The sequence below is a fragment of the Vitis vinifera genome, chromosome 6 (genome assembly GCF_030704535.1).
Source record: "Vitis vinifera cultivar Pinot Noir 40024 chromosome 6, ASM3070453v1".
Classification (NCBI taxonomy): Eukaryota; Viridiplantae; Streptophyta; class Magnoliopsida; order Vitales; family Vitaceae; genus Vitis; species Vitis vinifera.
The window spans coordinates 21,998,123-22,022,408 of record NC_081810.1 but is presented as its reverse complement, the minus strand read 5'-3'; the positions used below and the strand labels follow the sequence as shown (position 1 = coordinate 22,022,408).

At 34.6% G+C, this 24,286-nt stretch overlaps 1 protein-coding gene across 3 annotated transcripts; it reads right to left on the bottom strand.

Annotated features, from left to right (window-relative positions):
- Positions 1-153: 153 nt before the first annotated feature.
- Positions 154-23,265, bottom strand: LOC104879706 (AT-hook motif nuclear-localized protein 7). Of its 3 annotated transcripts, none has more exons than XM_010653430.2 (6): positions 23,182-23,265; positions 22,633-23,050; positions 13,222-13,274; positions 12,991-13,125; positions 1,783-1,944; positions 154-916 (listed from the first exon to the last, which is right to left on the bottom strand). In XM_010653430.2, exons 1-6 carry the CDS (start codon positions 23,224-23,226, stop codon positions 758-760), a joined length of 972 nt encoding a protein of 323 aa, XP_010651732.1. In that variant the 5' UTR covers positions 23,227-23,265; the 3' UTR covers positions 154-757. The 3 variants fall into 3 exon arrangements, with proteins under 3 accessions (XP_010651732.1, XP_010651733.1, XP_010651734.1); XM_010653431.3 differs by having other exon boundaries at positions 22,633-23,072; positions 23,182-23,210; XM_010653432.2 differs by lacking the exon at positions 12,991-13,125.
- Positions 23,266-24,286: the final 1,021 nt, after the last annotated feature.

Genomic DNA, 24,286 nt, shown 5'->3' with positions numbered 1-24,286 from the left:
GTCTGCTATGCCGAAAAATAAAATAATAATAATAAAAATAATACCAGCCAAGCTTGTCGTTTGCCCATGGAAGAGGGTGTTGTCATCATATTGCAGAACTAAAACAAGAGATAGTGCATAAATAACCTAGCTGTTGCAATAAAGCCAAGGAAATGAGGTTCTGAAGCCAAAATGGCTGCTTCTGTTACTATAAGTCATTTCAAAACATAATATGACGGTGCATTGCCCTTGACATCTTTCCATATGCCATGAATATGATACAGATGGTCATAAGTTCCATACTGAAGAATTCACCTGCAGCACCAACATACCAAAACCTTGCAATTTCGGCCAGCAATTCCCCAAAAACGAATTTTATAAGTTATGACCTTTGAGTGCAGGGTTTTTATCTAAACAAAACAAACACACTAACAACAATGATAGCTTCCAAAGTTCAAAAGTTGCAGCTAAAGGTCTTGCACAATCAGCCATGATTTAGCTGCTCCAGCCATCCCATAGAAGGCAGAAAAAAGGTCACTTTATTCCCCATAAAAAACTGAGGGGAGGGAGATAGATACTCTGATAAAGAAGGGATACTGGTGCTGATATCAGTTCCCATGCCCTATTCCTTTTCAATTATTGGTAGATGTCCTTTGGTCTAAAATGGACTGTGAGGTATTCTCATCAACACTGTCAAGAGAAGTGAGGATCATACTCTGGCCAACAAAAGTAGCATCACCTGCTCCATTGGTCAGTTCAGAGACAGCAGATGCCAGGGTCATTGAGCTCTTGTCCCCATCTGCCGGTTCAGCATTGGCTTAAGGACTCTTTCTGCCTTCAAATTACCAGGCATACTAGCAGCCACTGAAGATTTGGCACCACGCCTCCTTTTAGGTCCTCGATGTGTCTGTTTCTTCTCTAAGCCCCCACACACAAGCTGGTAAATAAAAAAGAGCACAACATGAGTCCTACAATAGATATCAGTACAAGAGCAATTGGAACCTGTTGAACAAGTGTCTTTGCAATCCCTGACCAGATAGATTGCTAGAGCAAACTATATGCCAAATTATGCCAGTAACAATGGCCAATTCAAGTTGCCACTCCAAGTGCCACATAAACTTGGATGTAACTTAACCAATGAGTAACAGCATCAAAAATTCAGCAGAGACCAAGTAACAGGTGCAGTGCATCTGAAGGATGTTTATGTAATGGCAACTACAATTATATTGAGACGTCTTAACAAAAAGGATGAAGTTGAAACTACAGCAATTTGGCATGTAACTTTAAGAGAAAAGTATTTCTCCAAAAGCACATACATCTCTCCATGACTCCAAGAAGAGGTCACACAAGCTTGTTTCAGGAATAATATGAACAGAGATTGCTCGATGTCATACTAGAATATGCTATCACACTTGGATCAAACTTTTTATGCTTTTAAGTCTTGCCCTTAGCTTAAATTCAAACCATACCTGAAAAATTACCTGATTCTCATGCTGAAAATATAATATTTGCTGTACTGCACTGATGTTTATAATGTACAGTTACAGTCAGCAGCTCAACCAAACACCATATTCCTCTATGCATGGGATAAATGAAAAAACCAATAATGGTCCTTCAAAATCATTTCTGAGACGGTACTTTTTATTTTTTTAGTCTTATAGATGGAAGTGAGGCTGACTTCCTCACTTTGGTAGCTTTTCTAAGTGAATTGGACTAGTAAGAGTTCAACAGATGTAATTTAAAACAGTAAGACAGGGCATTTAGCAAGGACATTCATGTGGTTATAGGAAATCAAGTCCTTACTTGAATTGGACTAGCTGCTATCAACGAGCCTGCAAGTCCACCACCAAAAACTCCCCCATCAGAATTCCCCAGGAGAATGTTTAACATGCCACCATCTTCAGGCCCACCAATAATTTCACCAGCTGTAAATGAGCCGGATAAAGATATGATCTCAAAGCGTCCCTGCACAAAGGAGAATAGAAAACAGAACTAAAAACATTTATTTTCTAATAGTAATCTAGCACCAAACACCAGCACTGATGGAAATATCTACTGATTGGACAATGAAAACATTTACAAAAGAGCATTGAAAAATTTATAGAAATGATGGATTTAGTACCAAACATAGAAATTTGAATTGAAAAAATAAGAGTTACTAATCCTGACAATAATACTTCAATTTAGCATAGAATGTTATGGAAGAATGCACATATGACATTTGTGATGCATAGTATAAATAAAGAGAAATCATGAAAACTTCAGAGAAATAACAAGAATTGTAAAAAAAAATAAACATTTATGATGTATGTTTCATGAACTGTCATAAAAAAGGGCAATAAAGAGAAATTATGAAAAAATCCATACCAAGAAACATTTGAGATATTAATGATCTTATGACAAAAGGATTTGCAGCTTTATGATGGGATAATAATTTCTTTTCTTTTCTTTCTTTTATTTTTTTTGCATAAGATACCAAAGAACAGGTTTCCACTACTTGAAATTTTTTATCCACTGTCAGTCATCCAATGCAGTCTTTCTCTCTTTTCTTTTCTCCCTTCTCTTTTTTTTTTTTTTTTTTGCCTTTCTTTTCTCCTTCCATTGGATGATTCTTCCCATTTCCAACCACAACACTGGTGACTCTGCTGGTTGGCTGGTCAAAGTCTTTCCAGAAATATAGATGCAGTGTAGTCCAAAATACAGTGATCTCATGTGTATTGAAACAACTGCAAGAAACAAAAGTTAATTCTAGAGGATTGAAGCTACAACTGCATAAATGTAATCATCATCTGGAAACTCAAGACCTCCATTTAACTAAGTTCTGTGATAGTAATTTCCTACCAACCAAATTCTCAAAAAACAAAAAGCTGCAATCGAATGGGCTCAACTAATCTTCTCATATTAGATGTCTAAACCACAACATACCAGATACCTAGATGAAGAACTGACATTATGGACTAATCCCAGATTGTAGAAAAGAATGGATCTAAATAAGAATTTTTACAACTGTCCTTGTAAAATGGTTGTATTGTCATTCCCTGTTATTATGGGAATTTGCAGGAGTGGGTTCAGCAGAGGCTCTATGGACTAGTCGCATTTCCCAGTGGATGCATGAGTAGCTTCACCATGCCTAGAGATGGTAACTTTTTTTATTTACCAGGTAACCAACCCTGAACTGACCTGACCCTATTATGATGAGCCTGAGGGATTTTTAACAGTTGGAAACATTTTGATAAGAAACCAAAATCTGACTTGGTTTCAGGCTAAAGAGAGGTACAGGAAAGCCGCACCCTGCCCTATCCCACCCAACCTCAGATACACTATTAGTTTACCTTACTTCCATTAATTTAGAATTAATTACAAAATTTTTATCCTATATAAACATCACCAACTCTTCATAACCTAACTGTAATCTTGAGTTTTGCTAGTTACTTCCACTACAGCCATTCCTTTAGGGCTTCCTCCTCTACATTTATATGGACAGATAATTACAAAATGACACCCTATATAAACATCTCTTACTCTCATACCCTAACTTTGAACTCCAATCCTGCAAGTTGTTGCCTCTAACACCATTCCTGCTAGCCATCACCACTGACACTATTACTCTAGGATATGCTCCTCCTCTACCCTTACATTTACAATTAATTACAAAAAGAAAAAGAAAAAAAATATATAATCCTATATAAACAACCGACTTCGATACCTTAACTCTAATCTTCAATCCCACTAGTCATCACCTCCACCACCATTCCTCTAAAGTTTTCCCTCTCCTTCCTGAGCTATTCCTCCATTGTTTAAGGCGTAGAGGAGCTGGCGAAGCAGTAATCTATATCAACTTAGTTGCTGAGGAGATGTGAGAAATGAAAGAGAGGAACTGAAACTTTTTTTTCTTTGAATTGAACACAACTGAGACAATCTTTTGAATGAGAGGTGATAAAAAATTGATTTAAAAATATAAACCTTAGATTGTAAACATATTATGAAATGGGAAGGTAGTGTTTTTTTTTTTTTTCTCTCTTTTACATTTTGTTTTTTGTTTCTAATAACTGGGATAGGACAGAACATGACAATCAATGATGGTAATGGAGTAGGGTTTTTGGTTTAACCTTCTAAATTTTCCCTGTATAGGCAATGGGGTAGGAAAAAAGAGATAAACAAAGAAGGGACAGGTTTGGGCCCTAAATGGGTTCAAGTTAGGACAGGTTTAATCTTCTAAATTTTCCCTGTATAGGCGATGGGGTTGGAAAAAGGAGACCCACAAAGACGAGGAAGGTTTGGCACCCTAAATGGGTTCAGGTTAGGACACAGTTTTCTGCCATTTCAGCGTCTCCCAAACCCTTAAAATTATAAATTCTCTCCTTCCCACATCACAAACACAACCTTCTTCATTTTCTCTCTTTATTCTCCTCTCTGATTACTGGTGCTGCCATCTCCATAACCAGCCTCTTGTTTTACAAATCAAAGGCCATTCCCATTCTATTCAATATGTGGGCCCAAAGCTTTTTATTCATTCTCAATCTTTCCTTTATGTTGTTCAGAAACACAGAAAAGAAAATATTAGCATCAGTTGTTGCAAATGTTCTGGCACAATCTCCTTGTGCTGCCTTTCTCACATCCTTTGCAATCCGTGGTTGGTGTGGTTTGAGTTTGTTTTTGCTTCTCAAATTGTGCTTCTGAGATTTGGTTTCTTTGGAACTTCAAATTTTGTTTCTGAGATTTGGTTAGTTTTAATTGAAGATTAAGTCCTATTTCTACATTATTGAAGTCACCAGTTGCCCCTAGAGAGCCTGAACACCCTACCTTCCATCCTCGAGGCCTTCAATTAGTCCTTTTGAGTACATATTGAATACAAGATGTTCCCTCGGCCATCAAAGTGATGCTTGAAGATATCCTCCACTCTCATTTAATCCACTGAAGACCATTCTTATGATGGATACCTAGATACCCAGACACCAGCCCTGACCTGCCCCATCCCAATGGAGGGATGGGATTCATGATCCCAACTCATCCCAAATTTGAGTTAGAGTAAAGTCAATGATTCTTAATAGGAGAAGGGTTGAGAAGGTTGGTACCCTTCTCAAGCCTACCTAGTTGACACCCTTAGGCATAAAGGCAAGAAGATTTCTATTCCAGGCTGCCTCTCCTACCCTATCCTAATTTGGCATTAGGACAGAAATGGGGTACACCATTCCATTAAAGGATTAAGGTCTGGAAAAAGGAGTTCCTTTTACACTTGTCCATTGGCAGCCCTTGCCCTAGAAAATGAAATAAGAAGAAATTTAGAAAGAGAAGGAAAAAAGAAAAGGCAATTGTGTGGTTGAAGTACGACCTAAGATCTGATTAAGCCTTTACTAGCCCTTATATGTTGTTTGCATGACTTGTAATGAGGAATAATGAACTAGTAACTTATGAGATGATACCTATTGATTTTGTACAAGAATGGGAATCCTATTTGTAAAAAAGGTCCCCCAAAATGGAATAGCTATTAAATTCTCACTTCAATAGGTCAAGAAATTGCTATAATTTCCATGACAACACTTGGTTATCTTAGAAGTTGTCTTTGAACTAATGCAAATTTACGAAGTAACTCTTCAAACAGTAGTTATAAAAGTTAGATTTATTTCTAAATGAACAAATAACTCTTTTTTGCTATATTAGAAAAGATCCTACCTAATATGGAAAAATCTCGTACTCAAGGAGATTAAAATTTTCTAAGTAGGGTCATCTCACATTTGAGAATGAAAGATCAATTTCCTAGTTAAAATACCCAGAAAGCAGGCATGTCCTAAGAGATCTGCATGATAACAACCCAAAATGGTACAAATATATGCTTAACCCCCTTTTGATGCTGAGTTCCACTAAATCAGACTACTACTCTAATTTTAGGCAAGACAATCTCCTCGGATGGATCCAACTAAGGGCTACTTTACCATTCTATTCATGTTACATATCTAATCATAGGCTTGAAGCCCCAGCCTTCTTTCAAGCGAAAAGCTCAGAAAAGGAAATCTCCCTTCCAAATTTATCCATCTTAAGATAAAATACAAATTACAAAAAAGACAAGTTATCTTCAGATTTTATGACAAAATATTTGGAAAATCATAGGTAGAGAAAAAGCTCTATTTGATCCTTGTATATATATATTTTTGACAATAAATTTGAGAAATTTGAGATATCTATATCTTCCACCTTACTCCATAAGGAAGCACAAAACTTGTTGTCTTCATCTATACTTATCCACAGTTGAAAGCAACACCAGTATAGAAACCATTCTCTTTTGGATAAGCTAGTTTGAAAATCATTCTTTTGTTTCATAAGCCAATTTCTAGAAAATGCACTTAAGACTCACTCATTTCAATACTCTATAATGGTATGCTCCATCTTCTAGATATTCAAATGTCTTGGATCAAGCTTTAACCATGTCATTTGAAAACTACTTGGTGTCAAAGATAGGTCAAACCTTGTATGGCATTGGACACCATACCTCGTGGGTCTATTCTAAGTCATCATTTGGACGACCTATCCCTTAGGCTGAAGAATGGCATTGTTACACCCCAACAACCCCTCCCCCATCATGATGCTGCCATAACCCTTGGCTCCAATACCAATTCTTAGATCGATCTTTAACCATCTTATTTGAAAATCTTGGTGTTCAACAACGATAGGTCAAATCTTCTATGTCATTTGACATCATATCCACCATCATTTGGGTGACCCATACCCCAAGCTCAAGTGCGGCATTGTTGCACTCAAAAAGTATGATCAAAGTATTCATCCCTAACTTTTACAATGGCACTTCGACCACAATTGTTCCTCACTATGTTTATACCAGGATTTTCCAACCAAATACAAGAGAATGGTTGGGTCACATGGAAGCTTAAGAAAAGGTCTATGGCTTTGAAGGGAGAAACAACCACCAGAAGATAAATAAGTAGACCATCAACAAGATAAATAGACAGGATAACCTGAGAAAAAGAGAACACTGAGCATGAATTGGATTAGACCATAATGACAAGTGACAAAAGAGTAGGATATTACAAGTGAACATGGAGTTGCAGCAATTGAAGGCATATTGAGCATATATAGTTATTAATTCATGTTGACAAAAGGTCATTTTGCTAAGGCACCCATCCAAGGATAAAATTATTATATAAAGGTACAGAAATATGAAACAAATATTAATTATCAGGGATTCGTAGATTGATGATGAAAATTACTACCAGAACTTGATACTATTAAGAAAGTTTCAGGAATTTGTTAAGACAAACAGAAAAACATCATTGGGAATTTAAACATGTTACCAAAAGAAAATACCCACATGGCTAGTGTGTGATGTTTAAGTGAAAACTCATTGATAGATATAAATGACTTGCAGAGAAAGAAGTATAATTTGGAACACTAAAGTGACAACTCATGAATCATATCATGTTTTGCTTTCCCTTTTTACATATTGAGGAACAAATAAATAAATATATATATATATATATATATATATATACACACTACAAGAATGAAGTATAAAGTATTATATAATCACTTGATGACAAGTTTAAAAGAGGAAAACATAGGTATTCATCAATATCATAAATTCAAAAATATTGATCATCAAAGTGCATATGAAATCAATTTAAATATGATATTTAATGCATAGATAATGCACAAAATATATTTTCTATTCTTTTAGCTATAATTTGTTTGTTCCAATCCAATTAGTCTGCCACTAATATTATTGTGCCAAAAGTTCTAAGCTCCAATAGTTCCCAACCAATATGATAAGAATCTACCATGATATACAACTATAAATATGTTCTTGTATGGACTATTGACGTATAAATATTTCGATTTCATTATAACCCTCCAATCGGGAAAAAACTCAAAAAGGAAAAACTATAATATTTAGCGACTTCATTTTTCATCCATCATCATCATCAATAAAAATATTCAAATTATATTTCTCATATGTTTCACTCTGAAAATACCTTCACCAAAAAGGAGCGGCTCAATCCATGGACACACAATGTATACAAGCAAACACATAAAAAAGAATAAACAATATCTCTGCCTAGCAAACTAATCCTCATACCATCAGAAAATTCACAAAAAGGACAAAAAGGGAGAACCTTAATGGCTAAACCCTTATGTGAAACCAAGGTTTAGTTAATCTTGATTTTGATGATAACAAAACAAGGTTTAGAACTAATGACTACATTTTAAGTGTGATTAGGCAAGACGACTTCCAAAGTGGCAATCCAAAGACAAATCAAGCCAAGGAGAAATCATGAAGAAAAAGACCACCTCAAAGAGAAGAGTTTTTCAAAACCAAAGCTTCTTAAGATCTCTTTGTAAGGTTGTTGGTGCACTAGGACTTTCATGCATTTCATTCTTTATTTATGCACCAAAATCATCCAAGAGTAATATTGTTTTAAATGTCTTAAGAATTGGATGATTTCATGTTTTCAACTAAAACCTTGTATTAAATGATTTTCAAACTTGTGTTAAAAGGTTTTAAGTTGAAAAAGGTTAAGTGTTGAGCCAAAAAAATGGCTCAACCGGTTCAACCGATCGACCGGTTGAGGAAGCCAAAAAGTTTCTCTCTCTCCCAATGGCTTCCTCTTCCCGGTCAAGGTTGAACCTCAACCGGTTGAGGTCTGGTCGAGGTCCAGTTGAGGTCCGGTTGAGGCCCAATGGTCACTTTTCCTAACGGCTAGTCAACCGGTCGAACCCCCAACGGCTAATATGACTTTTTTCTTCTATAAAAAGGCTCCAAACTTCATTGTTTCACAAGCTAAACCTTCTCAAATCTTTCTTGATTATATTTGAGCCTTGGAAGAGTATTTTTGAGTGCACCATTATTCCAAAACTTGCATATCTTTAGTGCACCATTCAATCCTAGTTTCTCTTGTATCATTTGAGCTTAAAGTTCTTGTACTAGGATTTTTAAGAGATCATTTTATTTGTAAATCTTTTAGAGGAATTTTCTCAAGTGAGGGGTATCACTTGAGAGGTTGTTCAAGAGTGGGATAACTCTTGAGAAGTGTAAAGGGTGCTTGGAGCCAAAAGTCCAAGAGGGTGAATTGGAACCATAATCCAATTGTAAAGAGATTGGAAGCTTGGTTGAAGTTTCAAGATAGTGGAACCCTCACTCGGTTAGGAGGTTGAGGAGAGTGGACGTAGGCAAGGAAGTGTCGAACCACTATAAACTCTCGTGTTTGCACTCTATCTTCCCTAACTCTTTTAAATTATATGCAATTATGTTTATTTTGTTTATTATATATTTGCATATAATTGTCTCTTATTTTTGCATAGTTTAAATTTGTAAAAAAAAAAAACCATCACCCTATTTACCCCCCCCCCCCTCTAGGGTGATTACCATAGTTTGGATTAGCCTCAAATTCCTAACACCTTAGTAGTCCACAAAAAAGGTCTAAAGTTGAACATCTTTTATCCCCAAGTAAAGACCATTCCACACCTTACAAAGGTCTACTATTGAGCTCTTTCAAGTGATTCAAAAAAAGACAAAGGAATCAACCTCCAAATTGCCTTACGCTTAGTTCTCCCATGAGACTTAGAGAACATCTCCAACCAAAGAGGAAATTCCCTAGAAACGCCAAACAAGAAGAAGAACACCAAAGCCTATGACCCAGAAGTCCATTTTTAGTGGATGAGTATGTAGTCAGTAGATCAATAAATATTCATGGCAAAGCCATTGTTTAACAATACTCCAACCTCTCCTCATAAGCTGATCAATAATCAGAATTCTCTCATTCTACTTTTAACAAAAAATAAAACATAATAAACTTGGAATTCACTCTTAAATTTAAAATTGGCTTAGTAGAGAAGGTAGAGACATCACCCATCAGGTAATGGGGTCTGATGTAGGAGTCCTTAGCAATCTTCCAAACCAACTTGTCCTCTAACTTACCAGAAATAAAGAATAGGCCAATAGCTACAACAAGGAATCCACCAAAGATTGAATAAACTACCATCTCATAATTTGCCACCCAAGCCTCTCTGTGGACCACAAGATTGAATAAACCCAGAAAAACAATAAAAGGGTCCCTATTGCAGTAAGGATATTGCCAAAACTTGACCATTAGACCATTACCAATATCAAAACTTGTCCTTAAGAAAAAATCAACTTCATATGCCCTAATGGCTTTCCATAAATTTGAACCACATGTATCCTTACCACCTCTAGAAAACCAAATCCCTCCAATTCCACGCACTTCCCCGTAATCACCTTTCTCTAAGAGTTTCTACATCAAAAAGAAAATCTCCAAAATCACTTGCCCAATAAAGTCTTATTACAAGGATCAAGATATCTTACCTAAGATCCCAACCCACTTACCAAAGAAACAGTGAACCAACTTACTAAATAAATCTTCTTGTCTAAATAACCTCCTCTCCAAGGTAATTTCCATATAATCCTTTTCAATTGGTCCTCAACCTCCTTGGAATTAAAAAGACCGATAAGAAATATATTGATAAACTGGAAAGTGTGCTCTTATTCAAAGTAAGCCTTATGTCATTTGAAAGATATTGTCATTTCCATGGATCCAACAAAATTCTTTTTAAAGCTTTCCTCAATAGGGACCCACACCTATAAAGACTTAAATTGAGCACCCTAGATCAAGCCCAATGCCCCTTCAATTTTCTTAGGAACTACATTTAAGATCCAATAGGGGTACATTTTTTTAACATGGTATTTTTCTCTTACTTCTTTTTCTTTTGTCATCAAAATTTTATGGGTAATTATGGATAGATATATAAAAGAAAGTTCCATGAAAGGGGTGAAGCCTTGCACATAAAGAGTATACAAAGAATCATTAGAGCAAAGAAAATAAAAGCATTATATAAGATATTCCACTTCCACTAAAAACGCACCACGAGAATAAGGATTTCAAATGTAAATAAGTAGCACCTTCCGTCTCTTGAAAGCTCCTCTTATTTTTCCTTCCAAACAAACTCAAACATACTTAAAAGTGTGATCTTCCATGCTTTCCTCAGCCATTTTATGAACAAAGACCCAAGCTAACATGTTGAAACTTCCATTAGACAAAAGACAACACCTATAACATGTCAAACAAAGAGAATAATGAAGATAACAAAAATCTAGCTACCTTTGGAAGGAAAGAGTATATAGTTTGTAGACTCTTTAACCAATCGAAACAACCTACACCAATTCACCATAGCCCCCTACTTTCCATGCAAAAGCCCCACATTGGTATGGGCCACAAAATGCCACACCCTAACAATGGAAAAGGAAGACAAGGTAATAGGAAATAGTACCATAGAAAAGGATTCTATAAAGAAGCACTTCTTTTTTCAAAGATGTCCAAGGAATAGGGTCCTCTTCATCATCTCCAAAGGCCAAAGACTTAAATCCAGGTCATGCAAGTTACCATCTTCTCGAGTTCCCAATCTTGGAAACTTTTTAGCAACTTTCAAGTTTAATCAATTTGGAATAGAAGGGTTTATCAACTACCAAAACAGAAAGATGCCTGAAAATCGATACTTCAGGCTTTTCCCCACATAAAAAATGAAACCAAAATTTAGTTTTCAGTCAATTTTCAATCAACATACTAGTGAAACTTCGAAGACATCTTATTCTTCTAAATTGTTTTCCATGTACCATGGCTAATCAAGCTCCCCCCGTTCTCAAGCACAACTCATTTCTAAAACCATACATTTTTCCTTTATCATGTGCCTCCATAATTTATCGCTTTCAATCGCAAGTCTCTATGATCATAAGCAAACAATGATTTGTTGAGAGCAAGCAAATTTCTAAAACCAAAATCTTCATCCTTTGATGAGGCACAAACAATGGACCAAATGAAACTTCTTGGCATTATCTGCCCTACCAAAAGAAATATTCTAATCTTAAATACAATCTAAAGAAAAATAAATAAATAAATAAATAAAAAATGTTTAAGAGAAAATATTTCAAATTTGAGTCCTCTTAAAAGAATATATACTAAAGATAGTCAAATGCACTTGAATGGTAAATATTTTAAAGGCTATACCTACCTAGTATCAATTTAAATGAAATCGGTTGCATTGTATTTATGGTATTATGTCTAGTATGTTTGTGACAATTATCTTAAAGGATAAATGGTTTCAGATATAGTACAGAGAAATTATAAAAAATGGTTTCGGATATAGTAGAGAGATTATAGAAACTTTGAAGATATCTTAAGGATATCTCATGAATTCCTCATACAAAGGCTGACATGAGGACAATTATGGAAACCTCAACAAACATCATGGAAATATCTGAAAATCAAGGATATTATGATTAAGAGATCTTTTTTCTATTTATATCTTCCACCACATTAACAGGGAATATGGGAGATCTTCGATTGTTTGGTCCTTGCACCCATCAACTCCTTCACGACATTACTTTCTTCTGCAATATCTGCCATAATCTAGCTCAAGAACTTCTATCACCCATGAACAGTTGATTCCCAACTTACACTCTCAACCATAATTTCCTCTATCTTGCGGAAAGTGGTCCCCTTGATAGTATATGTCATTGTTCATCGGCTGCCTAATTTCAGCATGTTCTATAAACCGTACTTTGACCCCTTAATTCAATCAACTCTGACTTTAAAGGCAATTAGGACAATGAGACATAATCATTATAACTTGGTAGAAGGTCACTTTGAGGGGAAGATAAAAACCCGAAAGTGAAGCCGCTAAACAAGCTAATTTAGAGTTTATAATATAAAGAAAACTGAGAACAAGATGCTAACTAATTTTGGAAAAAAATGTCCATTTTTAGGTTCCCTCAAATGACCCAAAGGCAGGTAGCACTTTTCTACTGAGGTAGTAAGTTGTGCATTCCTTCTTCTGTACTAGATAGCCAAGATGACAGGGACATGAATTCACAAGTAGAACAAACATTGAAGATCTCAATTTTAAGCATGAATATTAAAAAGATATCTACACTGCCATGACAAATAAATTTAGAAATAATAAACATAAGATGAGGTCCATCTGAGATCATGCCTCAAAACTTTCAAGTTCGCCAGGATGACTAGGTTGGCTAATAGTAACACTGGATACAATGCCAGTGGCAGAGAGAATAGTACAGATTGCTTGAGGACCAAATTTGGAAAATGATAATATCTGGTTGACGACATCCTGCAAATATAGAATAAAATCTCTTCATGCAATAGAAACAATAATAACTTCACTGGTGCAACAAATCAAACTTTCTTCTCGTGCATCTAATATTACCTCTCCTATATTTACAGTCAATATATAAGCATTGAGTCTTCCTTTTACAGTGCCTGCAGCAAGCCCAAAATGACAAATAAGAAGTTTTATATGAAAGAAACAATATGCTTTTCTGCAGAAAAAATATATATCTAGCCAAAAAAAAAATCATATTTTAAATTGAAAAGCAAACATCTTGCATATACTCAGTTAGTGCCTCTTTTTGGAGCCTCTAACAAATTGAATTTTTACAAGTTTCTCTCTCCTAATTGTTTGCAACATTTAGATACTGTATGAGGCATACTAGCAGTAACAGCATCCACGAAAGTCAAACTTGAAGCTCTATCATGTTCCAAGCAGACTATGAACAGAAAACAAAGTCATACCTTGAACATTGGGAGATGGGATAAACAAGGAAGGAAATGTGGCACATGTGGCAAAGATGAAAGTCCAAGAATGAATTTCAGTGGGAACATTGCCACAACAACAATTCAGAGGGATACACCATAAACAGATGATGCTCCTTTATCTAAAATTCCTTCACCAAAACCAAGTAAGGACCCTCTTGGGGAGAAACGCTAGCTGCCTAAGTCCCCAATTTCCAGAAGTGTGACCACTTAAGAAGCAGGCTTTCCAAGCTCCAGATCTCCCTCTTAAATAGGTGCCCAGGGCAGTTGAGAAGCAATCAGATTTAACCAATGCATCTATTGAGATCAACATTGACCTTTAACTATGTATGATCACAATCTCAAGATAGCACCAATAACAGCTAGGTCCCAACTGTGTAGTACTAACTGGTTCCTGACACTATAGCAGCAAGAAAAATTGGTTCCTAAACACAACAACCTCCAATAAACAGTTCCTGAACTCCTTGATCTGGCACTTAGAGTTGAGAGTTTCCAAATGCAATTCAAATAAACAACTTTCTTTATTAACACATATATGCATGCATTGTTGCACTCATACTAACACAAACTGGCACTTAGAGTTGAGAGTTTCCAAATGCAATTCAAATAAACCACTTTCTTTATTAACACATATACGCATGCACTGTCGCACTCATACTGACACAAACTTTCTTAGGTTTAGATCACTTTGCTGAATTTGAGATTGGGGCAGTTTAAGCCATGAAATTGAATCAAGATGTTTGTTCAAAGTCTAAACCGAGTGAGGTCAGACCTAAAGTAGCATGGAGCGCCTTTGCATCTCTCTCTGAAAGAAAAAATGTGTTAGACTCCATTCATTTTCACAAGGCAAGATGATAGCAAGGTAAACTCTCTTTGTTACATACCTCACAATTAGATTTTTAAACCATAAAAATTGAGTAAAGCGTAAAGTGTGAGTAAAGCATAAGGAAATAATAATGGGTTGCAACCTCAATATAATGGATTGATTGCAAAAATTTATGGTTGACCAACTCAACCATCTCTCTTAGAGGTGGAACATTGGACAACCAAGAGTTTGGCTAAGCTTATTGCTGGGATCTCATGAAAGTGTGATGAGAGGGCATTCAGCTACAAGGACAAAAACAAATGGAAGAGGAGTATAAAATCAATATCCCAGTGTAGAAAAGCTAGCAAGCAGAGAGCTCAACAAACTCAAGACAAAAACGATGCAAAGGATTCAAATGACAATGAAATGATACAATGACAGTAAGAAAGCTTACTGTGCCAAAGATTATGAAAAAGTCAGTCAAAAGTAACTTGTTGACATCCACCATTCACTAATATTTTAAAAGGCTTTCACGGATTACGCCTCAAGCTGACCTCAAGACGAGGTGCTAGGAAATAGCCTTGAGGCTTTAGCCTGAAGTACTGTTTATTGAGGGTTAAGCCTTAAGGAGGCTTAAGCCTTAAGTACTCCATATTGAGGCTTAAGCCTCACCCTACCAATGTGCACAACTTAAGGTTACTGGATTGTTAAGACTTAAGCCTCAGACAGTTATGGCTTTTTTATGAGTCCTAGGTCTTTTGGGCATCCATATCCAACATGTTTCAATGTCTTTGGGCTTTTTGGTTTTCTATTTTGTACATTTTGGGTCCTGGACTTGGGTTTTAGGTCAATTTCTTGGTTAGTTAAAAAAAAAATGCTTGATTGGATTCTATTAGCCCTCAAAAAAGAATAAAATAAATAAAGATTCAGAAGGAGAAAAGAAGAGTCATTGGTCATCGGGTGTTGGGTTTTTGTTTTTGGACGAGAACTACTTTGATATTGGAATTGTCAGTTGCTACTGTTGAAGTTGTTGTACCACCTCCTTATAGTCACTACTTTGCTTAAAGCTTGAACCTGTACCACTGAAATTGGTGAATGAAGAAAAATAGGTGGACATTGACATTAATAAAGAGAATGATGGAACAATTAGATATAATGATGATTCATCAAATGATCCTATAATTGATAATGATGATGATACAAAAGAGTGAAGACAAATTTGATGGAGCCACCACAATATAGAGAGTTAGATTTTGGAAGAGAGAAAAAAAGCTAAATTAGAAACTACAATGAAAAAAAATGAATTACCTTATTAAGATTGTTATGGTTTTCTTATTACTTCATTTTATGTGAACTTATTAGTATTTTTTTTATTGTTTGAAATTTTATTGTTTGAGTTGAGGATTAGACCTTATACTGCCTTGAGGCTTCTGTCTTGCCCCATTTGAATAAACACCTAAAGACCCCTTTTATCCATTCAGAAAATTGTCAGCCATGGTGCTCCAATCAGGAGGAGCGGAGCCACCATAGGCTCAAGGAGGGCACATGCCCCCTCAAATTTTAAAACTAAAAATTTTCTTTTGTTGATTTAGGGATTTTAAAAAGTTAAAAAAATAAAAATGCAAGTTTGCCCCTTCTAAAAAACTAATTTTGTGTGTGAAATAAAATAGATGGAATAAAAAATTAGATAAGCATGAATATTGAATAGATTTTATAAAATATTGGTTTGTTAGCATTTTTAATTTTATTTAATGTTAATAAAAGTAAATTTATATAAATCCTAATATACATAAAATAAATTTAACAAAATAATTTTTTTTATAATTTTGTATTTGATATTTTATTAAATATTTTTTTGTTTGTGGGCTATGTTTTAGCAGTCACAGGTTAATGCTTAAGGGTCTCCCTCAATCAAAATACAAACAATATTTGGATGTCAATATGGCTAACACATCAATTGCATAGAATCAGAATACATAAACAAGATACAGAAAAAAAAAAAAAAAAAATTGTGGATTAGTGGGTTGCATGCCTTGGACATGTTAGCAGTCACAGGTTAATGCTTAAGGGTCTTCCTCAAACGAAATACAATTTATATTTGGATGTCAATATTGTAAACACATCAATTTCATATGAAGATTTGATGTTTAGATCCAAACCATCCTTAGTGCTTATACACACAAATGTGTTCAGCTAGGTAAAGCAAGCATCAGTTAGTGGAATATTCTTTTTTATTTATAGTATATTTTTTAAAACAAAGTAGGAATTTTTAAGCAAATCTAATATATTTTAAAATGAGGTCCAAAGCGAAGCAAGGGAGATTAAATGCACATGTACATATGATGAGATGGGATGTGTCAAACGAATCCTCAAGTTACAAAAGAATATAAAATTCAACAAAAATTAACTTGCCCAGGCGCATACAGTGGAATGGTTTGGCTAAAAGGATCAATTGTATCCACCATTATAATTTTTATGTCACCACTACCATAACAACATTTCCTGGTTAAGAGGGCCCTAGATGCCCTAAAATAGCCTCATCAAGCGTCGTTGGAATGCTTTAGAAAAAAGTAGTATCAAAATCTTGAATACGCTTAGTCAAGCAAAAACACCTTTTTCCTTAAGTGCTTTTCGGGGAAAATTAATGCTTGTTTTGTGTATGACAATATCATGACCAGAAATGAGATGTACAAAAGGAGGACCCCAAGGATTCAATTAGTGGAGTTCAAGATCAAGGAGTTCAGTAGTATAACAAAGTCTAAGAATGGCATACTTACCTCTCAGTAAAAGCATGTCCTAAACCTCTTAAAGGAGATGGATGCCACAGCTTAAGCTTGTGGACACTGCATTCAGAATTACTGTCTGCCATAGTAGTGAAAGCTCTACTGTTGATCCGGGGCCATACTAGAGGCTTGAGGAAAAATTGATCTACCTCTCTCTCAATCATTAGTGCTTCTGAATACATTGTGGTATATATGGAGGTAATCCATATAATTATGGGATACTTGAATTCAGCTATCTTATGTAAACAGGATCATTTAAGGATAGAGATGCAAACTAGGCTGATGTCATTATTAATAAGAGATCAAGTTCATACTACTGTACTTGCCGGGGTTAACTTGGAAACATAGCAGAGCAAGAAACAATTAGTTGCTATTGGCTCCAGTTTATTAGCGGAGTTTAAAGCAATAGAAGACTTATTAGCTCTTGCAATGCTTCAATTGACAATTTTATCACGAGAATTGGGTTCTTAACTTCTGATTAAAGAATTGGGTTCTTGACTAATGAGCTCATGAAGTTGTGTTATGATAATAAAGTCGCCATCACGTCAAACTGAATGATGTTGGATTTGGCTGGAGGACAATTTGATTGCTATGCATTTATAAATTTATGTGTAATTATTCTACCATAAGGGAAATAAAAATGAACTTGCAAAGCTACATGAATATAAAGGCACAATGTTATTCACTACTAACATTGGCTCCAGTCTTCTATTCACTAAAGGACAAGTATATGGGCAATGGTAGCACCTTTGGCACAAACGCAACACCAGAGTAGGAAGCAACCCAACACTAACTTCCTTATTAATAGGAGGATAACCAGTAATGGAGCAAAAATCAGATTGCTGGTTCAACAGGCCACAAGGGAGTAAAAAAGCTCATTGATCTTGACAAAACAGAACATAAAACCCAAAAGGTACCAAAGCAATTAAAGACAAAGAAGAGACCAAAGTAAATAAGAAACTGAAATTAAATGATCAATGAAATGATTAAAAATCTATTGCCCAACCATTGACCCAATAAATGGAATTAGATGTGACAATCATAGCCTATTGGTGCTTCATGCCACCAAAGACTGAGGCTAAGGACTGTTGCTTTTCTCCAACAGAAGAACTTCAATCATTTTAAGTTGATACTTTTAGGAGGTTATCACCAAATTTTCCTTCTTCAATTTTTTGCATCAATGACATAGTTTTCTCCACAACCTTTTGGTCCAAAAGAGCCTTACTTGACTTCATCTTCTCGATGACATCCTTGATTCGGGCTTTAATGGTAGCAATGCCAATGTTCCCTTGATCAATATCAGGTTAAGAACAAATTCTTCATTCTTGGTTTGGTACTAAACTAATACGTATGAAGTTCCAAAGGCAAGTTTAATGGTTTCTCAAATCTTAAATAAATTGAGAACTTCTTACTGAACCTTGGAAGCAGACCCAAAATCTTGAGTTTATCGGAACGAGCAAGTTTAGGAAACTTCTGCTTGAAGCTAGAAGCAAGGTTAGTACAAGATTAGAGTATTCCAGACATCTAGAGAAGATCAATGACTATTCCTGAAAAGCAGATTTCTTCAAACTTCAAGGAAAGAAGTTCTTTCAATTTGATTCTATAGTGGTCTACATCAACAGTGAGTGGATTCACCATGGAAGTTGCAGGATCCAAAGTAGAAAGAGGCTTACCTGGTTAACCCAATTCACCAAGACAGCACAATTGATGAATAGAGGACCTGACTCTTGTTCACAGGAATTAAGGAATCCATGGTCAGAAGAGGAGAATCATGAATAATCCCACTTTTATTGTCAATGCTTTGCTTCTTGGTTTCCATTTTCATTAAGGGTTTTCACTTGTAGCTTCTAAACCATGGTTATTAGGTTGATTGGGAATAAGAATGTAGATTAAGGAAGATCCATGATTGTTGCTCCAAAGAGGCAGAGGCTCCCGTCCTAGAAATGTGTTCGTCAAGAACTTTAGCCTTCTGTTTTCTTTGGTACAAACACCCTGCTGAACAAGAGATCTTCACCTTGGATTGGAAAAAGGTTTTGAGAAGCTTCTCTTTCTACTAAAGAATTTTAGGTAACACCATGAGGAAGGGATTGAGTTGTGACTGAGAGACGAGTGCGAATTGGTGAATGTGACATTAATAGGAATAGATGCTTAAATAAGTGCACTTGTGGGCATGTGGACCAACGACACAATTTAATAAACAAAAGTGAAGAAAGGTAGCAAGCTAAAATCAAAAACTCTACCCCATCAAGACAAGAAATGAAATCAACAATAGAAGTCAGCCCACAGTATTTGAGGTGATTTTTCAATCAAGAGTAATCTAAGAAGCTAGAGAATATTAAGGATCAAGTTTGTAAAATTTCCCACATCTTTAAAGCATCAAACAATGCATCAGGACTCATGGTTGATGAGCTCCTCAAAGGCTAGAAATTGTTTTGTACTGTCACATCAGCTGAACATGAAGAACCACTGATTTTGTGAAGACTTTCATCTATTTAGATATCCTGAAAATACAGAAGATATTACTTTTCTGGTTTCCAGTCAGGCAATTTAAAGCAGATATTGTCACAAAATATATTGATTGAGGATGCTACAGGAGAAGAATGGCTGGCCTGGAAAGTTTGGGAAGAAGATTATCCAATCAATTATTAGATCTTTTGAAGCATTTTTTTTATTTGGTAAGAAATCAAGTCTTCTTATACTGTGTTGATACACAAGCGAAAGAACTTCTCTTCCCTAATTTGCAACTTCCTTTACGTTGACCTAAAACAGCATTGTCAAAACTAAATCCACATTTTAGAATAGATTCGCATTAAAAACACAAATAATACTTTCAAATTGTGGTATTAGATTAAAATCAAAATTTTCAAAATGCTATTTTACTGCAGCCCCACAACAATTAAAAAAAATTGAAACATATCTTAAGCTCTGAGGTAGAAAGAACTGATGGAGGGACAAACCCTCTTTTCACTCTAACTTCTCTGACCAGCTTAGTGATAGCCAGTAAGTGAACCAGAGATTAGTTACTTCACCTTCTCTGCCCAGAAGGCATCAGGGTAAATGGTGACAATAGGTTTGAGCCCATAGGTTCCAGCATGCCCACACAAATTTTAATCAGGCAAACACCCTTTGTTTCTATATATAGGAGACAATAAAACAACAAATTCATTCAATAAAAACAAAATCCATAACTAATCTACCTCACATAAATTAAATATCAATCTCACCTTTTAAACATGGAACAAAAATTATAGTAGCTGAAAAGCTCTATTAAACCATTGTTAACTTTTGCAATCACAGTCAAAGAAAATTAAACACAAAAGGAGCATCAGATTTACATGGTTCAACAAGATTACCTTAATCGTTGATAGAGAATAATCCATTATCAACAAAAGGACCACAAGAAACTTTCATCGAACTCTAAAAAAATGCCATTATACCTGAAATGATTTATCTAAGCTATGATATTCTGAAAGACCCTTGTGCTTTTCTAAACCCAGTGATGTACTGTTAGAGGTCAATCATGTGGAACAGTCAAGTGACAAAAGTTTTAAGAGGAGAAAGAAGCAAAGTGAGGGCTAGAAAGGGTTGGAGAGAGCGACTGTGGAACAAAGAGAGCAAGGAAAGAAAATCCTCCTCTTACTTGATGCGAGATGGAGCCTTCTTCCGGTGATTCAAAATGATAACTCTAGCATGTTTCTCTGACTTTGGTTTAGACCAATTGAGTAAGTAGTAATTCCATCTCGACAAAGATGTTCAAATCAATTTCAAAATACTTCCTGTTTCAAGAATTAACTCCACCACGAAGATGTATAAAATCCATTTTGGACCTCTCAAACCCACTCCCGACTTAAATAGGCAAATTAGCATTGGAACATTGTGTCAAAAGTGACATCTTCAAATAATATAGGAGATCATCTAACCATAAGTACTATGAAAGAAACATCGAAGTGAAACAATGAATTATTCAAATTTAAAACATTCATTAAATTAAAAATTAAAACACATAATTTCATTCAAATCTAAAACTTTCAATAAAATAAAAATAAGAAAGTGGACTTTTAAAAAGCAAATTTATACTTGTAAATTAAAATTGTCACTTTAAAATTTCATATATATATATATAATAAATAAAACAAACAAAAAAAAAAAAAAAAGGTGCAAGTGCAGAACCAAAGGGCCAGATATCAGGAAGGTGTTCAACACATGCATGTCAAACACAATATTGGTGTCTGACTAGTAGTTTGCAAAACATTTTCCTTTTTTCAGTTACCTTTCACCTCCAAATCTCTCCTACATTGTTACTAAATGTTTCTTAATTAAATATTTATGAAAATTTATATAAATAATAAGTCTTAAATACATTCACACGAAACACAAATAATATTACTATATAATTTCTAAAAAAGAAAAAAGAAAACAAGAGATTAGAATTGACTTTTCCAAAACAATTTTTTTGTTTGTCAAAGAAGCTTGGAAGTATATAATTTATGCATTCAATTTTGTTAGGAAAAAAGCAAAAACAGAAAAGAAAATAGAAGAAAGTATGGCGTGGAAGAGAGCTATAATAATACTATTTAGATATATTGGAATTGTTCAAATAGATGCATTTAGAATTATTGGGATAAATAATGTTTAGAAGATGTGGTAAGTAGCTAGGGGTGCAACTTGAATGGGTTAGCCAACTCAATCTGAACTCAATCCAAAATTTGAGTGAGTTTGGACAACATCTTCAACACTCGGAATTGAGTTTGATTAGGTTTTTTCAACCTGAGTTCAATTTAGATTATACTCAGGCCAAGTTTGTCTAAGTCTAACCTAATATAATGTTTTTATAATATTTATAACGCATACTATTGTATATGATAATATTTATTTTATTTTTATATTTAAAAAAATCAAATTATATTGTATCATATAATTTTTTTATTTTAAATATATATATATATATATATTATTACTATATTGAAATTTTGTACTACTACTATTTAAATTCATACAAAAATGGTTTTGTAAAAAATATCATAAATAGATTTTGAATTATGAAACCGACTAACTCAAATTTAATCCAACCAACCCAAATCTAGCATAAATAACCCAAGTTTAGAGAAACGAGATTCGATTGAACTTGAATCGGATTAAAGGTCGGAATAGAATTTAGGCTTCCAAGTAGACGTAACTACATCCACATTTTTCTAACATACCAATCAAGCCGTTGTATAAGCGGGAAAATGAAATCGGACAACCTGTGCCGGTTAACTTGTAGAAGTGCAAGACCACTCAAAACACTAATGACTCATCTCCGATAACAAATCAAATCTTCAGAAAGCAAATCAATCAAACTGACATAATAATAACAACAACAACCATACATAAAAGAAAATCAAAATCAGTAACTCCCAAGCCAAAATTTTACTTGTACTGATCAAAGAGAACTCACCAAAAGGAGGAGAAACCTCCGCTCTGCCGGCACGTCTCTGCCGCCCTCTACTCCGTCTCTGCAACACCTCCGCCGGCGAAGTCGGAACCTCCGACTTCTCGACCGCCTTCCTCTTCCCCGTTCTCCTCCTCCTCCTCCTCTGCGGAACCGCTTCCTCAACCACCACCACTTCTTCCAACTCTCCTTCGCCAACCTCCTCGGCCGCCTTATCTCCATCTCCAAACACCTCTTCTGCGACCACAACCGCAGGACGGGCAATGTCACCGGCCGGGAATGTCACAACTTCGGGGAGGCTCTGGTCAACAGCCGTCTCCTTCTCCGCCGGCTGGTCCATCACCCAGTCATCAGCGAAATCGGAGAGGGAGTTGGAAGACAAATCCTCCATTGAATCAACCGAAAACTTTCCCGAACGAATTCCCTACAATACAACAGCAGTATCACTGATAGAAGAAAGAAATGAGAAACTCAGAAGAGATTACTAAAAAGAAAGAGTGGAGAAAGTACAAAAGATATCGTTTGGTTGGTAGTGAAAGAAGAGAAGAATCGCACCTGCCACAGCACGCAGATTTGCTCTACCTTCTTCCGTACGTTCATGGAAAGTTGAACTCCTGTATGATTTATATATCGACAGGATGCGTGTGCACCATTTTTCTATATTCCAATAATACCCTTTTCCATTTCAAATTTCTATATAGAAAAAAAATTATTTTTTTCTATTTCTGATTTTTCTATTATTTTCACTCTTGCCACCGGCCCCCCGCAATGAAAATTTTATTTCTTTTTTAATTTATTATTTATAATTAGGTTATTTATTAGAATAAAAAATTAAAGAAAAAAAATTATTCTCGGAAAAACCAAGACCCACTTTACATCTGTTATTATTATGATTTATTTTCATTCTTATATTATATAAATATTTATAAATTAAATAAAAATAATATTATTGTAGGAAGAGTAACGTATTCCTTCCAATAGATTTAGAAAAAAAATACTTTTCTAAAAATGAAAAAAAATACTAAAATTGAGAATTTTACATTATAAGGGTTGAAAAACAAATGAAGGTATGCTAATATATTTATTAATAGTGAGAAAGTTTGACCTTGTAAAGGTCAAATTTTGAATTTTAAATTTTACTAACTCAAAATGTGATGACAATAATGGAAAGATGATCAATTTGGATTCAATTGGATTTCATTAGAAATCTAACTAAGGAAAAATAATAAGAAAATATTAAAAATATGAAATTTATAATTTAATAACTTACCATGACTTAATAATTTTTATGTCATTAAATAAAATAACTTTTAGTAATAAGTAAAAATATTTAACTTACTTTTAACTTCGTATCTTCATTTTATATTTTTTCTCATTTATCATAATTATAATTTATGAGAATAAATATTTTAATTCGATAATTTAAAATAAGTTTTAAATTAATTTTATTAAACAACTTTAATATTTAAAAGAAAGAATTAAATAATAAGTTTTAAATTAATAACTTAAGTATAAAGTTAACTTAAATCATTAAGTATTAAGTTTTACTAAACATCCCTGATATTATTTTGAGTATAAAAATTGTAGATATTTTAATGAGTTTTAAGCATTACTTCTAAAAAATTTAAAAATAGAAAATTATCATTCACTTATTTGATTA